This window comes from Chelmon rostratus, chromosome 15 (genome assembly GCF_017976325.1).
Source record: "Chelmon rostratus isolate fCheRos1 chromosome 15, fCheRos1.pri, whole genome shotgun sequence".
Taxonomy (NCBI): Eukaryota; Metazoa; Chordata; class Actinopteri; order Chaetodontiformes; family Chaetodontidae; genus Chelmon; species Chelmon rostratus.
In genome coordinates this window covers 15,493,304-15,506,492 of record NC_055672.1, presented here as the reverse complement: position 1 = coordinate 15,506,492, position 13,189 = coordinate 15,493,304, and the positions used below count along the sequence as shown (strand labels likewise).

The window sequence follows — 13,189 nt, the reverse complement described above, 5'->3', positions numbered from 1 at the left end:
GGAGCCCACTGGCCTGGCGAGCAGCCTTGGGGTTTCAGGTGTTAATTACCTCTGCCTCTTTCACACACAAGTCCTCTTCAACTATAAACACGGACCCTCTCTCGCTTAAAGAGGCCCCTGCTCACACGAACCCACGTCAGAGCGAGAAACGCCGAATGCCCCTCTGCTATTTTTAACCCTCTCGTTCTGAGCTGAAGACCCAAAAGGATACATCAAATAAATTCAGTGTGTGGGTTAGGATCAGGGAAGAGATACAGGGGCCATTAACAGCCTTCATCACAGTCTGGCCTTGGGATTGCGTGGGTGGTTCGTCTGCTCCCATGACGCAATTAGCCTTTTTACGTGCATCACTTCACGCTGATTTCTGCCGATTGAGAGCTATAGTGTCTGTCTGTTTATAGAAGCTGCTTCCTATACTGAGGAAACGCTTTTGCGTGCACTGTATATAAATTGATGAGGCAGTGTTTTTGTGGTCAACGTGCAAAATGGAGGGCAGAGCGACAGTAGTAATGAATAGTGACAAGGCATTGATTAAAACATCCTAGCAGCAAACAATGCAGATTAATCAACAGTTGTTCCACAGTATATGAGGCATCGATTGTGTGTTTTCTTTGTACATTTTGTTATTCACTTATTTCTGTATGCCAGAATGATTCAGTGGTGCTCATCAGAGTTTTGCTTCATGCAGTCGCCTCCTCCCACATTGCCAAATGCCACTTCTGTTCGCCTTTTTGTTTAGCTGCTTTAGTTTTTATTAATGAGCTGTTTGCACGAAAGAAACTCCGCAGTCGGAGCAACCATATGCTCATGATTTAGCCAAAACATACTTACCTGAACAATGTCGAAGATCAGCAGATTCACCTGTGTTGCCTGAAACGCTGCTGACTCCTGATGTGAATCCCTGCTTTAACTTTCAGACAACAAAACAACACTTTACTCAGGTTCATAAACCACTATCAGTCAACATCAGCTCCTTAACCAGATCCCTCACATTTAAAATAGCGCTGGACAATGAGCAGCTGACAGAGTGCCAGAGGATATGCTTCTTCGTCAGGTCAGTTTAACACACGGACGCATTTTTAACTTTAATTGCATGTTCTGCATCAGTCACATGGTATCACATTTGACCTCCAGGCACTGGATCCAGGAATTCTGGGTGATGTTCCGGTTGCACCACAGCTTGTCAGACAGCCTGGAACAGTTCAGGGAGCTGATCAGAGAGCAGGGACAGGAGCGTCTTTGCTCGCTCCTAGAGACCAAATGGATGTAAGTGTTAATCTCTGGCCAGCTGGCAGCTGACATTAGGCCTACACAAGTCTCAGTTGTTTGTTCAAACATGGAAAATACTGCAGTCAGTCACGATCAAGAATGCAGACTTTGAACTGTGAACGTCATTACTTTGAGGCTGCTAGCGTACCATCAAAGTTAGATCAAAGAAGTTACATTTCACACTCTTTGAATCACACCCACTGTACTTTGTGTCGTCTCGTTCCAGTGTATCGTTTAAGTTACTATATGTCACACTTGATTATGCAGTGTTAAATGAAAGAATCAATCAGCTCAGTCATTTAGTCTATAAATTGTCAGAAAATATACATGTTCTGGAAAATATCACAATTTTCCAGAACCCAAGACCACATCTTCAGAGGTCTTTTTTTGTCTTGACCAACAGACATGAACTGAAATGTATTCAATTCACTATCACGGATGACTATAAAACCCTGTAAATGTTCACATTTAAGAAGTTGGAGCCAATGAATTGTTAAAAAAATGCTGACTTAAAAACTCAGAACAGTTATCAAAATAGTTGCTAATTAATATTCTATCAATAGACAAATCATTTCATCAATCGTTTCAATGTATCACTGTAACGGTAAATAGAAATTTTTATCTAAATGCAAAACGAGCCACGTTAACATGAGTCTGATAGACATGTCTAATATTTTCCACTTTATGAAGTCATGCTATTACTTAACCGTTGCTGATTCTAAATGTGGTTGTCTTATGTTCCATGGTCTGTTGTAGAAATGAACGGGACTGGTCGTGGAAGGCCAGCCAGAAGATCAAAGCTAACTGCAGTAAAAAGAGGAAGGTCTCTCTTCTTTTTGATCACCTGGAGCCCATTGAGCTGGCTGAGCATCTCACCTTCCTGGAATTCAAGTCCTTCTGCAGGATATCAGTGAGTATTCACACTAAAAGGCTGTTCAAGTGTATACAGCTTATCCTTTGCACATTCATGATTTGTTTATTTGACGTGCATCTCTGTGAAGTAAAAACCATTAGGTGTTTCCTCCCCACGGGAAATGCCTCGCAGTTTCCGTGCAGCAGTTTATGCTCCTCTCTGTGCCCTCTCTGTCAGTTTGTAGACTATCAGAACTATATTCACAACTGCTGCATGAAGGACATCCCCGTGATGGAGCGTTCCATAGCCCTGTGTAATGGTATCTCCCAGTGGGTTCAGCTGATGGTGCTGAGCAGGCCGACCGCTCAGCTGAGAGCTGAGGTTTTCACCAAGTTTATCCACGTGGCCCAGGTAGTGGTCTAATCAACCCCTCACTGTCACTCTTACAGTTTCTGTTCTTGGCTAAGCATAAAAGAAAAATGGAACTCTATTTGACTCATTTCTGTTTGCTCGCATCCACGTGCTACTGTTCACACGCCGTATCTAACTAATGTCACACTCTGAGTAAAGCTATAGTTGCTACATAATTGGTAGCTGCATAGTGCATGTTCACAGAGACTTGGTAATGATTCTCAAGAGCTCTGCTGCAGGCTTTTAGTGTATTCAAAGTTTTACCAATAGCAAAATATTAACTGAATGCAAGCTAATGGTGTCATCAAGTGGGACACACTTAGACACTGAGGAGTTTGTGGAAGTGGAAAAGAGAGAAATGACTCGTGAGCGAAGTCGCTGATCAAACCTCGCTTGTTCAAACCACTCCAATGTGAAGCTGCACGCAGCCCTGCTGAGAAGTGAGGCGCTGGCTTCAGGGAGCCGTGAGGCAGGCTTGTACTCTGGAGGACCTCTTGCACTGTAACACTAATGCACCAGTCTGCTGCTGCTCACTGCTGTCAACCTGAAAACCCACGGGTGTGGAAACGAATTTCACACCATAATGCTCCAGTGACAGCACGAATTAGAGAACTGAAAAGAGAGGGAAAAGCACTTCCAAAAAAGAGTGAGATATCAGAGCACAGTAAGAAAAAGCCAACAATATAAGTGGCTTATGTAACTGCAGTGTTGTGGATTATATAACCAGGGCTACCTGGAACAAGTTTAATTGTGTGTGTTTATATGTGTGTGCGTGGATGGACTGATACGTGTGCTTTATTGTCCAGTGTCTGCACCTTATGCACAATTACAACACACTAATGGCGGTGGTGGGAGGACTGTGTCACAGCTCGATTTCCAGACTGAAGGACACCACCTCGCATGTACCCAGCGAGGTCACCAAGGTAAATGACTCCTAATAATGCAAGATCCATCCGATAATATGGCCAAAACATCCTCACATGAAATATTACAAAATATTCTGTTCACTCCCCAGGTACTGAACGAGATGACAGACCTGCTGTCCTCCTGCAGAAACTACGACAACTATAGACAAGCTTACAACAGGTGTACAGGTTTTAAAATCCCTATCCTGGGCGTCCACCTCAAAGACCTGATTTCAGTCAATGAGGCCATGTCAGACTATGTGGAGGACAACAAGGTGAATGTCCAGAAGCTCCAGGCACTCTACAGCCACATTAATGAGTTGATCCAGCTCCAGCAGATCCCCCCAAGACTGGAGGCTAACAAGGACCTGGTCCATCTGTTGACGGTAGTGACGCCCTCCAGTGCAAAATTGCATGCAGACTCTTTGTAAATTGTTATGTATCTTCATGTGATTCACTAGATCGTACCGAACACAAGCGCAGATGCAAATGAGCGCGTTACAGCATGTGGGCTGTCCGTGCCTGTGTGGGTGTGATGAGAGTCTATGATCTATGAGTGTGTGGGTGACGAACTGAGTGTGAATGAGACCGAGTTCAGATTGCTGTATTGTTGTGTTGTCTGTGTGCGGCGCTTCAGTCGTACTTCAACAACAGAATGCCCATGAAGAGATAATAGTTACCCTGTGACCTAATTCTGCCCTCATCAAAACACGTTTCGAGGAGAAAGACCGAGCTGTAGAGAGCTCTTTCTCTTTCTGTTTACCTCCCATGTGCTGACATGTGTTCCCTCCGTCTCTGCAGCTGTCCTTGGACCTTTACTACACAGAGGACGAGATCTATGAACTCTCTTACACCAGGGAACCCAAGAACTGCAAAGCACCTGTGAGTGATAGAAACGAAGACCCTTTATGAAGTTAACAACACTTACCAGCTGGATTTGAAGCAAATAAGCTCATTCATTTTCTTGCCAAAGGAGCTGTGAAGACTGATACCACTCCCATGTCTGTATGCTAGCTCTGAAGCTACAGCCAGCAGCCAGTTAGCCTAGCGTAAAACCGGAGGAAGCAGCTAGAATATGGCAAATGGCAAATTGTTGTTTTTACTTTTGATCAAACCAAGCTAGCTGTTTCCCCGTTTTCTAGTCTTTGCGTTAAGTTAAGATAATGCTGGCTCCAGCTACATACTTGCAGCTATGAGACTATCATGTGGTATCAATATTCTCATTAAACTCCGTGCAAGAAAGAGAATAAGCCTATTTCAAAAAGCCTGAACGTCCATCTTTCAGTTCATCTGCCTCCTGGCTAGTTGACAATGTAAGAAAATTGCTCAGGTGATAGTTTACATGTCAATCTATTAACAACTAATTCATTTTCTATCAGCCAGCCACCCCCTCTAGGCCTCCAGTGGTTGTGGACTGGGCCTCAGGAGTGTCCCCTAAACCTGACCCACGAACCATCAGCAAACATGTGCAGCGAATGGTGGATGTAAGTGCTCCCTTTTTCAAGTGTAGCCTCCACATAGCTACTCAGTAATGCTGTTGTGTAACCATTAGCATTTATTTAAACTATTCTTCTGGATGCTGCCATTTTGACAGCCTGCTCTTGCAGCTATTGCTCACAAATAGCCGAGCACCAACGGTGTCTTCCTCTTGTCTTCCACAGTCCGTGTTTAAGAACTACGATCACGACGAGAACGGCTTCATTTCTCAAGGGGAGTTTGAGAAAATTGCTGCTAGCTTTCCGTTTTCCTTCTGTGTCATGGACAAAGAGAAGTGAGTCTCTGACAGGTCACGCACTCGCCTCATTTGTGACTTCAGAGGGGAGGAAGAAAAAGCAGTGTTTGTACTGACAAGTATAGCAACAGGAAGCATAAAATAGCTGCAGAACTAACCATAACCCCCACAACTATATGTTCACTGTCTTATATCTCATGTGTGCGTGTGCGTCCAGTGGCATGATCACAACCAGCAGAGATCATATGAGTTTTAATTTAGACCTAAACATGAAAACCACCATAGTTGATGTCACTGTTTTTACATTACACAGTGACAGTGGTGTAATGTTCAACACATGGGGCAGATGAATAAATCCGGTCAGACATAACCAAACATTAAAATATGAAGTTAAGATCTGAAAAGGTCTGTAAAAGTGTTATTTCCCACATATACTGTATCATTTCCAGTCCTGTTTCTTCTGTTAAATGATGCTGTATATGTGTTGTGTTTGTCCAGGGAGGGCCTCGTCAGCAGAGAGGAGATCACAGCCTATTTCATGCGGGCAAGTGTCATCTGCTCCAAACTGGGCCTTGGCTTTGTCCACAACTTCCAGGAGACCACTTACATGAAACCCACCTTCTGTGACAACTGCTCAGGATTTGTAAGTCACCACGCAAGCTCAAGGATGAAGGTGTATGATGAAACTAGAAAATTCCCCCTGGGAAATTTTGAAAGGGACACGGGGTGTGTTCGAGCCGACAAAATTATCTACGTTTTAAAGTTTGAATGAAGTCTCTAGGACAAAGTATGGCCGAGCAGCGGACAATTGAAAAAGGCTGAAATTTGAGGAAATTTCCCCATTCATTTCTTATGGGAAATTTATCGCAGTTGTTTGCGTCTTACGTCGGCCTTCGATGGTCATAGCTCGAAAACCGTAAGAGATATCAAAATGTGCCGAGGGTCATTTTGAGCCGACAAAATTATCTACGTTTTAAAGTTAGAATGAAGTCTCTAGGAGAAACTATGGCGAAGCAGCGGACAATTGAAAAAGGCTGCAAATTGAGAAAACGGCAGATATCAGAGGTAGTCAGTCCCTGATTAATGAATTGCTCTCAGCTGTGTTTCTGTGGCTTTCTCCTTGTCTGTCTCTGTTGATCACCTCAGCTGTCTGTGTCTGCTTCTCTCCTCTGCTTCATGTCTCTGTTAACATGAATTAATGAACTGAATCAATAAACATGAATGGAGCTAATGCTAACGGAGCTAACAGAGCTAACACTAACGGAGCTAACAGCTAACGGTGCGAATAGAGCTAACGGCGCTAATGCTAACAGAGCTAACTGTGCTAACAGAGCTAATAGAGCTAACGGCGTTAACAAGGGGGCGGGGGGATGGGGTTTTCATTATGCATTTGTCTGTGTGTGTGTGTTTATGTATCTGTCATTGTGTGTGACTGCGTATGTGTGTGTCTTCGTCTGTTTGTGTGTGTGTGTCTGCTTGAACTACACAAGCAGCCCAATCTGCTCCTACATGGAGATGTGTATGGTATATGTGTGTCTGAATGTGTGTGTGTGTGTGTGTGTGTGCGTGCGTGTGTGCCTGTGTAACTTCTGCCCCACCTGCTGATAATTACCTCTGCACCTCTCCCACTGTTTACCTGTTCCTGTTCAGTTTTGACGTGCTGTTTTTAATCACTTTTTAGCTGTTGGTTAGCCCTTTTTGTGTGTGTGTTTGTGTGACTACTGTCTCAACCTTTTTGCGAAACTGCTTTCTGAAGCTGAGTTTAACTGTTTGTTGGACGGAGATTGTTTTCAAACAATGCCCTTGTTTTGACTGAGCTCGTTAAGATAATCACTCTCAGGCTGGTTGTCCTGCAGATGTGTGTGCGTGGGTTATTGACCGGTGTGTGTGTAAATGACAGTTGCACCTGTTAAACTCTTCCCTTGAAAAGCGGCTTTTTCGCTGTCGGTTTCTTCCGAACAACTTGCGATTGTGTCAAAACCGTAGCTGCTATCAAAAAACCGATTACACTGTGAGATGCGGACAAGTCTGGGCCAGATGTACGTGTGTTTTATGTCCAGATATTCTTTAGAAAAATGACAAAATGGTCGACTTAAAAAGACTCTGCCACTCAGAGAACAGGAGTTTGTATTGTATGCAGTGAGATTTGGGTTCGGCGAACCTCCTGAACTAAATCCTCTGGTGAGAGAACCGTACCTCGTATCAGAGTGTACTATAGATCATCGGACTCCCGAGAACTTCCTGAGTCCGACCATCATCTCGTTTTATTCCTGACACAACAACTTTTCGTTTTATGGCGATCTAAAGACAGGAGGCATTTCTGCTTTGCTCACAAAACAGCTCTGAATTTTAACATGGGACTTAATGGGAGAACAGGAGGGCGCTGGCTGCACAAAACGTCTCACTATTTAAATTCAGTAAGTCTCTCGGCTTTTTCGAGGACATCACACGAAAGAGGACAAGTTTGTCTACAAACTGATCCCAAAATTATGCGTGTAGAGTGTAATTTGTGGCCGTAGCGACGAGAAAACGAGAAGATTTTCAGATCGTTTTTAGACTCTGTGCCACTCTAGCACGCACTCTAGCACGAACATTCCGCGCAATACACACCCATTATAATCTCAAAATTTCCCGCCAAACGATCACTGTCATTGAACAGTGACTGATCAAAAACTATAGGACCAATCAAAATGTGGATGAACACACCAATAGACCAGACTTGGGTCTACGTTTTAAAGTTGAAATGAAGTCTCTCGGTGAATGTATGCCTGAGCTACAGATGTTTGAAAAACTCCAATTTCAATCTTGTTTTTTTCGCCCGTCCCATTCATTTCTTATGGGAAATTTATCGCAGTTTTTCGCGTCTTACGACGCGAAAAACTGCGATAAATTTGAGAAAAGTAATAGCACACCGATCCCGAACAATACGCACGTTTTGATATATAATTTGCGAGGGTTTTCTCAAAGCTGCGGGGCGAGTTTGAGGACGAAAACTTGGAGGAAGATGAAAAATAATAACTAGAAAATTCCCCCTGGGAAATTTTGAAAGGGACACGGGGTGCGTTCGAGCCGACAAAATTATCTACGTTTTAAAGTTTGAATGAAGTCTCTAGGAGAAACTATGGCGAAGCAGCGGACAATTGAAAAAGGCTGCAATGTGAGAAAACGGCAGATATCAGAGGCAGTCAGTCCCTGATTAATGAATTGCTCTCAGCTGTGTTTCTGTGGCTTTCTCCTTGTCTGTCTCTGTTGATCACCTCAGCTGTCTGTGTCTGCTTCTCTCCTCTGCTTTATGTCTCTGTTAACATGAATTAATGAACTGAATCAATAAACATGAATGGAGCTAATGCTAACGGAGCTAACAGAGCTAACACTAATGGAGCGAACAGCTAACGGTGCGAATAGAGCAAACGGCGCTAGCGCAACCAGAGCTAACTGTGCTAACAGAGCTAATAGAGCTAGCGGCGTTTACAAGGGGGCGGGGGGATGGGGTTTTCATTATGCATTTGTCTGTGTGTGTGTGTTTATGTATCTGTCGTTGTGTGTGACTGCGTATGTGTGTGTCTTCGTCTGTTTCTGTGGCTTTCTCCTTGTCTGTCTCTGTTGATCACCTCAGCTGTCTGTGTCTGCTTCTCTCCTCTGCTTCATGTCTCTGTTAACATGAATTAATGAACTGAATCAATAAGCATGAATGGAGTTAATGCTAACAGATAATGCTAACAGAGCTAACAGAGCTAACACTAACGGAGCTAACACCAACGGAGCGAACAGCTAACGGCGCGAATAGAGCTAACGGCGCTAACGCTAACAGAGCTAACTGTGCTAACAGAGCTAATAGAGCTTACGGTGTTAACAAGGGGGCGGGGGGATGGGGTTTTCATTATGCATTTGTCTGTGTATGTGTGTTTATGTATCTGTCATTGTGTGTGACTGTGTATGTGTGTGTCTTCGTCTGTTTGTGTGTGTGTGTCTGCTTGAACTACACAAGCAGCCCAACCAGCTCCTACATGGAGATGTGTATAGTATATATGTGTCTGAATGTGTGTGTGTGTGTGTGTGTGCGTGTGTGCGTGTGTAACTTCTGCCCCACCTGCTGATAATTACCTCTCTACCTCTCCCACTTTTTACCTGTTCCTGTTCAGTTTTGACGTGCTTGTTTTTAATCACTTTTTAGCTGTTGGTTAGCCCTTTTTGTGTGTGTGTTTGTGTGACTACTGTCTCAACCTTTTTGGCAAAGCGCTTGGTGAAGCTGAGTTTAACTGTTTGTTGGATGGAGATTGTTTTCAAACAATGCCCTTGTTTTGACTGAGCTCGTTAAGATAATCATTCTCAGGCTTGTTGTCCTGCAGATGTGTGTGCGTGGGTTATTGACCGGTGTGTGTGTAAATGACAGTTGCACCTGTTAACTGAAAAGCGGCTTTTTCGCTGTCGGTTTCTTCCGAACAACTTGCGATTGTGTCAAAACCGTAGCTGCTATCAAAAAACCGATTACACTGTGAGATGCGGACAAGTCTGGGCCAGATGTACGTGTGTTTTATGTCCAGATATTCTTTAGAAAAATGACAAAATGGTCGACTTAAAAAGACTCTGCCACTCAGAGAACAGGAGTTTGTATTGTATGCAGTGAGATTTGGGTTCGGCGAACCTCCTGAACTAAATCCTCTGGTGAGAGAACCGTACCTCGTATCAGAGTGTACTATAGATCATCGGACTCCCGAGAACTTCCTGAGTCCGACCATCATCTCGTTTTATTCCTGACACAACAACTTTTCGTTTTATGGCGATCTAAAGACAGGAGGCATTTCTGCTTTGCTCACAAAACAGCTCTGAATTTTAACATGGGACTTAATGGGAGAACAGGAGGGCGCTGGCTGCACAAAACGTCTCACTATTTAAATTCAGTAAGTCTCTCGGCTTTTTCGAGGACATCACACGAAAGAGGACAAGTTTGTCTACAAACTGATCCCAAAATTATGCGTGTAGAGTGTAATTTGTGGCCGTAGCGACGAGAAAAAGAGAAGATTTTCAGATCGTTTTTAGACTCTGTGCCACTCTAGCACGCACTCTAGCACGAACATTCCGCGCAATACACACCCATTATAATCTCAAAATTTCCCGCCAAACGATCACTGTCATTGAACAGTGACTGATCAAAAACTATAGGACCAATCAAAATGTGGATGAACACACCAATAGACCAGACTTGGGTCTACATTTTAAAGTTGAAATGAAGTCTCTCGGTGAATGTATGCCTGAGCTACAGATGTTTGAAAAACTCCAATTTCAATCTTGTTTTTTTCGCCCGTCCCATTCATTTCTTATGGGAAATTTATCGCAGTTTTTCGCGTCTTACGACGCGAAAAACTGCGATAAATTTGAGAAAAGTAATAGCACACCGATCCCGAACAATACGCACATTTTGATATATAATTTGCGAGGGTTTTCTCAAAGCTGCGGGGTGAGTTTGAGGACGAAAACTTGGAGGAAGATGAAAAATAATAACTAGAAAATTCCCCCTGGGAAATTTTGAAAGGGACACGGGGTGCGTTCGAGCCGACAAAATTATCTACGTTTTAAAGTTTGAATGAAGTCTCTAGGAGAAACTATGGCGAAGCAGCGGACAATTGAAAAAGGCTGCAATGTGAGAAAACGGCAGATATCAGAGGCAGTCAGTCCCTGATTAATGAATTGCTCTCAGCTGTGTTTCTGTGGCTTTCTCCTTGTCTGTCTCTGTTGATCACCTCAGCTGTCTGTGTCTGCTTCTCTCCTCTGCTTTATGTCTCTGTTAACATGAATTAATGAACTGAATCAATAAACATGAATGGAGCTAATGCTAACGGAGCTAACAGAGCTAACACTAATGGAGCGAACAGCTAACGGTGCGAATAGAGCAAACGGCGCTAGCGCAACCAGAGCTAACTGTGCTAACAGAGCTAATAGAGCTAGCGGCGTTTACAAGGGGGCGGGGGGATGGGGTTTTCATTATGCATTTGTCTGTGTGTGTGTGTTTATGTATCTGTCGTTGTGTGTGACTGCGTATGTGTGTGTCTTCGTCTGTTTCTGTGGCTTTCTCCTTGTCTGTCTCTGTTGATCACCTCAGCTGTCTGTGTCTGCTTCTCTCCTCTGCTTCATGTCTCTGTTAACATGAATTAATGAACTGAATCAATAAGCATGAATGGAGTTAATGCTAACAGAGCTAACAGAGCTAACACTAACGGAGCTAACACCAACGGAGCGAACAGCTAACGGCGCGAATAGAGCTAACGGCGCTAACGCTAACAGAGCTAACTGTGCTAACAGAGCTAATAGAGCTTACGGTGTTAACAAGGGGGCGGGGGGAGGGGGTTTTCATTATGCATTTGTCTGTGTATGTGTGTTTATGTATCTGTCATTGTGTGTGACTGTGTATGTGTGTGTCTTCGTCTGTTTGTGTGTGTGTGTCTGCTTGAACTACACAAGCAGCCCAACCAGCTCCTACATGGAGATGTGTATAGTATATATGTGTCTGAATGTGTGTGTGTGTGTGTGTGTGCGTGTGTGCCTGTGTAACTTCTGCCCCACCTGCTGATAATTACCTCTCTACCTCTCCCACTTTTTACCTGTTCCTGTTCAGTTTTGACGTGCTTGTTTTTAATCACTTTTTAGCTGTTGGTTAGCCCTTTTTGTGTGTGTGTTTGTGTGACTACTGTCTCAACCTTTTTGGCAAAGCGCTTGGTGAAGCTGAGTTTAACTGTTTGTTGGATGGAGATTGTTTTCAAACAATGCCCTTGTTTTGACTGAGCTCGTTAAGATAATCATTCTCAGGCTTGTTGTCCTGCAGATGTGTGTGCGTGGGTTATTGACCGGTGTGTGTGTAAATGACAGTTGCACCTGTTAACTGAAAAGCGGCTTTTTCGCTGTCGGTTTCTTCCGAACAACTTGCGATTGTGTCAAAACCGTAGCTGCTATCAAAAAACCGATTACACTGTGAGATGCGGACAAGTCTGGGCCAGATGTACGTGTGTTTTATGTCCAGATATTCTTTAGAAAAATGACAAAATGGTCGACTTAAAAAGACTCTGCCACTCAGAGAACAGGAGTTTGTATTGTATGCAGTGAGATTTGGGTTCGGCGAACCTCCTGAACTAAATCCTCTGGTGAGAGAACCGTACCTCGTATCAGAGTGTACTATAGATCATCGGACTCCCGAGAACTTCCTGAGTCCGACCATCATCTCGTTTTATTCCTGACACAACAACTTTTCGTTTTATGGCGATCTAAAGACAGGAGGCATTTCTGCTTTGCTCACAAAACAGCTCTGAATTTTAACATGGGACTTAATGGGAGAACAGGAGGGCGCTGGCTGCACAAAACGTCTCACTATTTAAATTCAGTAAGTCTCTCGGCTTTTTCGAGGACATCACACGAAAGAGGACAAGTTTGTCTACAAACTGATCCCAAAATTATGCGTGTAGAGTGTAATTTGTGGCCGTAGCGACGAGAAAAAGAGAAGATTTTCAGATCGTTTTTAGACTCTGTGCCACTCTAGCACGCACTCTAGCACGAACATTCCGCGCAATACACACCCATTATAATCTCAAAATTTCCCGCCAAACGATCACTGTCATTGAACAGTGACTGATCAAAAACTATAGGACCAATCAAAATGTGGATGAACACACCAATAGACCAGACTTGGGTCTACATTTTAAAGTTGAAATGAAGTCTCTCGGTGAATGTATGCCTGAGCTACAGATGTTTGAAAAACTCCAATTTCAATCTTGTTTTTTTCGCCCGTCCCATTCATTTCTTATGGGAAATTTATCGCAGTTTTTCGCGTCGTAAGACGCGAAAAACTGCGATAAATTTGAGAAAAGTAATAGCACACCGATCCCGAACAATACGCACATTTTGATATATAATTTGCGAGGGTTTTCTCAAAGCTGCGGGGTGAGTTTGAGGACGAAAACTTGGAGGAAGATGAAAAATAATAATAATAATAAGAAGAAGAAGAAGAAGAAACGCGCGGGATAGTAATAA

At 43.5% G+C, this 13,189-nt stretch overlaps 1 protein-coding gene across 2 annotated transcripts in view; it reads left to right on the top strand.

Moving 5' to 3' along the window:
* Window positions 1-13,189, top strand: part of LOC121618045 (RAS guanyl-releasing protein 1-like) — a 33,403-nt gene that overhangs the window by 6,542 nt on the left and 13,672 nt on the right. For both annotated transcript variants that reach the window (XM_041953294.1, XM_041953293.1), the window contains exons 4-13: window positions 992-1,054; window positions 1,135-1,266; window positions 2,026-2,179; window positions 2,360-2,533; window positions 3,340-3,456; window positions 3,549-3,824; window positions 4,240-4,320; window positions 4,818-4,922; window positions 5,100-5,209; window positions 5,669-5,813. In XM_041953294.1, the coding sequence (XP_041809228.1) occupies window positions 992-1,054; window positions 1,135-1,266; window positions 2,026-2,179; window positions 2,360-2,533; window positions 3,340-3,456; window positions 3,549-3,824; window positions 4,240-4,320; window positions 4,818-4,922; window positions 5,100-5,209; window positions 5,669-5,813 (1,357 nt within the window). The remainder of the gene's footprint in view (window positions 1-991; window positions 1,055-1,134; window positions 1,267-2,025; window positions 2,180-2,359; window positions 2,534-3,339; window positions 3,457-3,548; window positions 3,825-4,239; window positions 4,321-4,817; window positions 4,923-5,099; window positions 5,210-5,668; window positions 5,814-13,189) is intronic.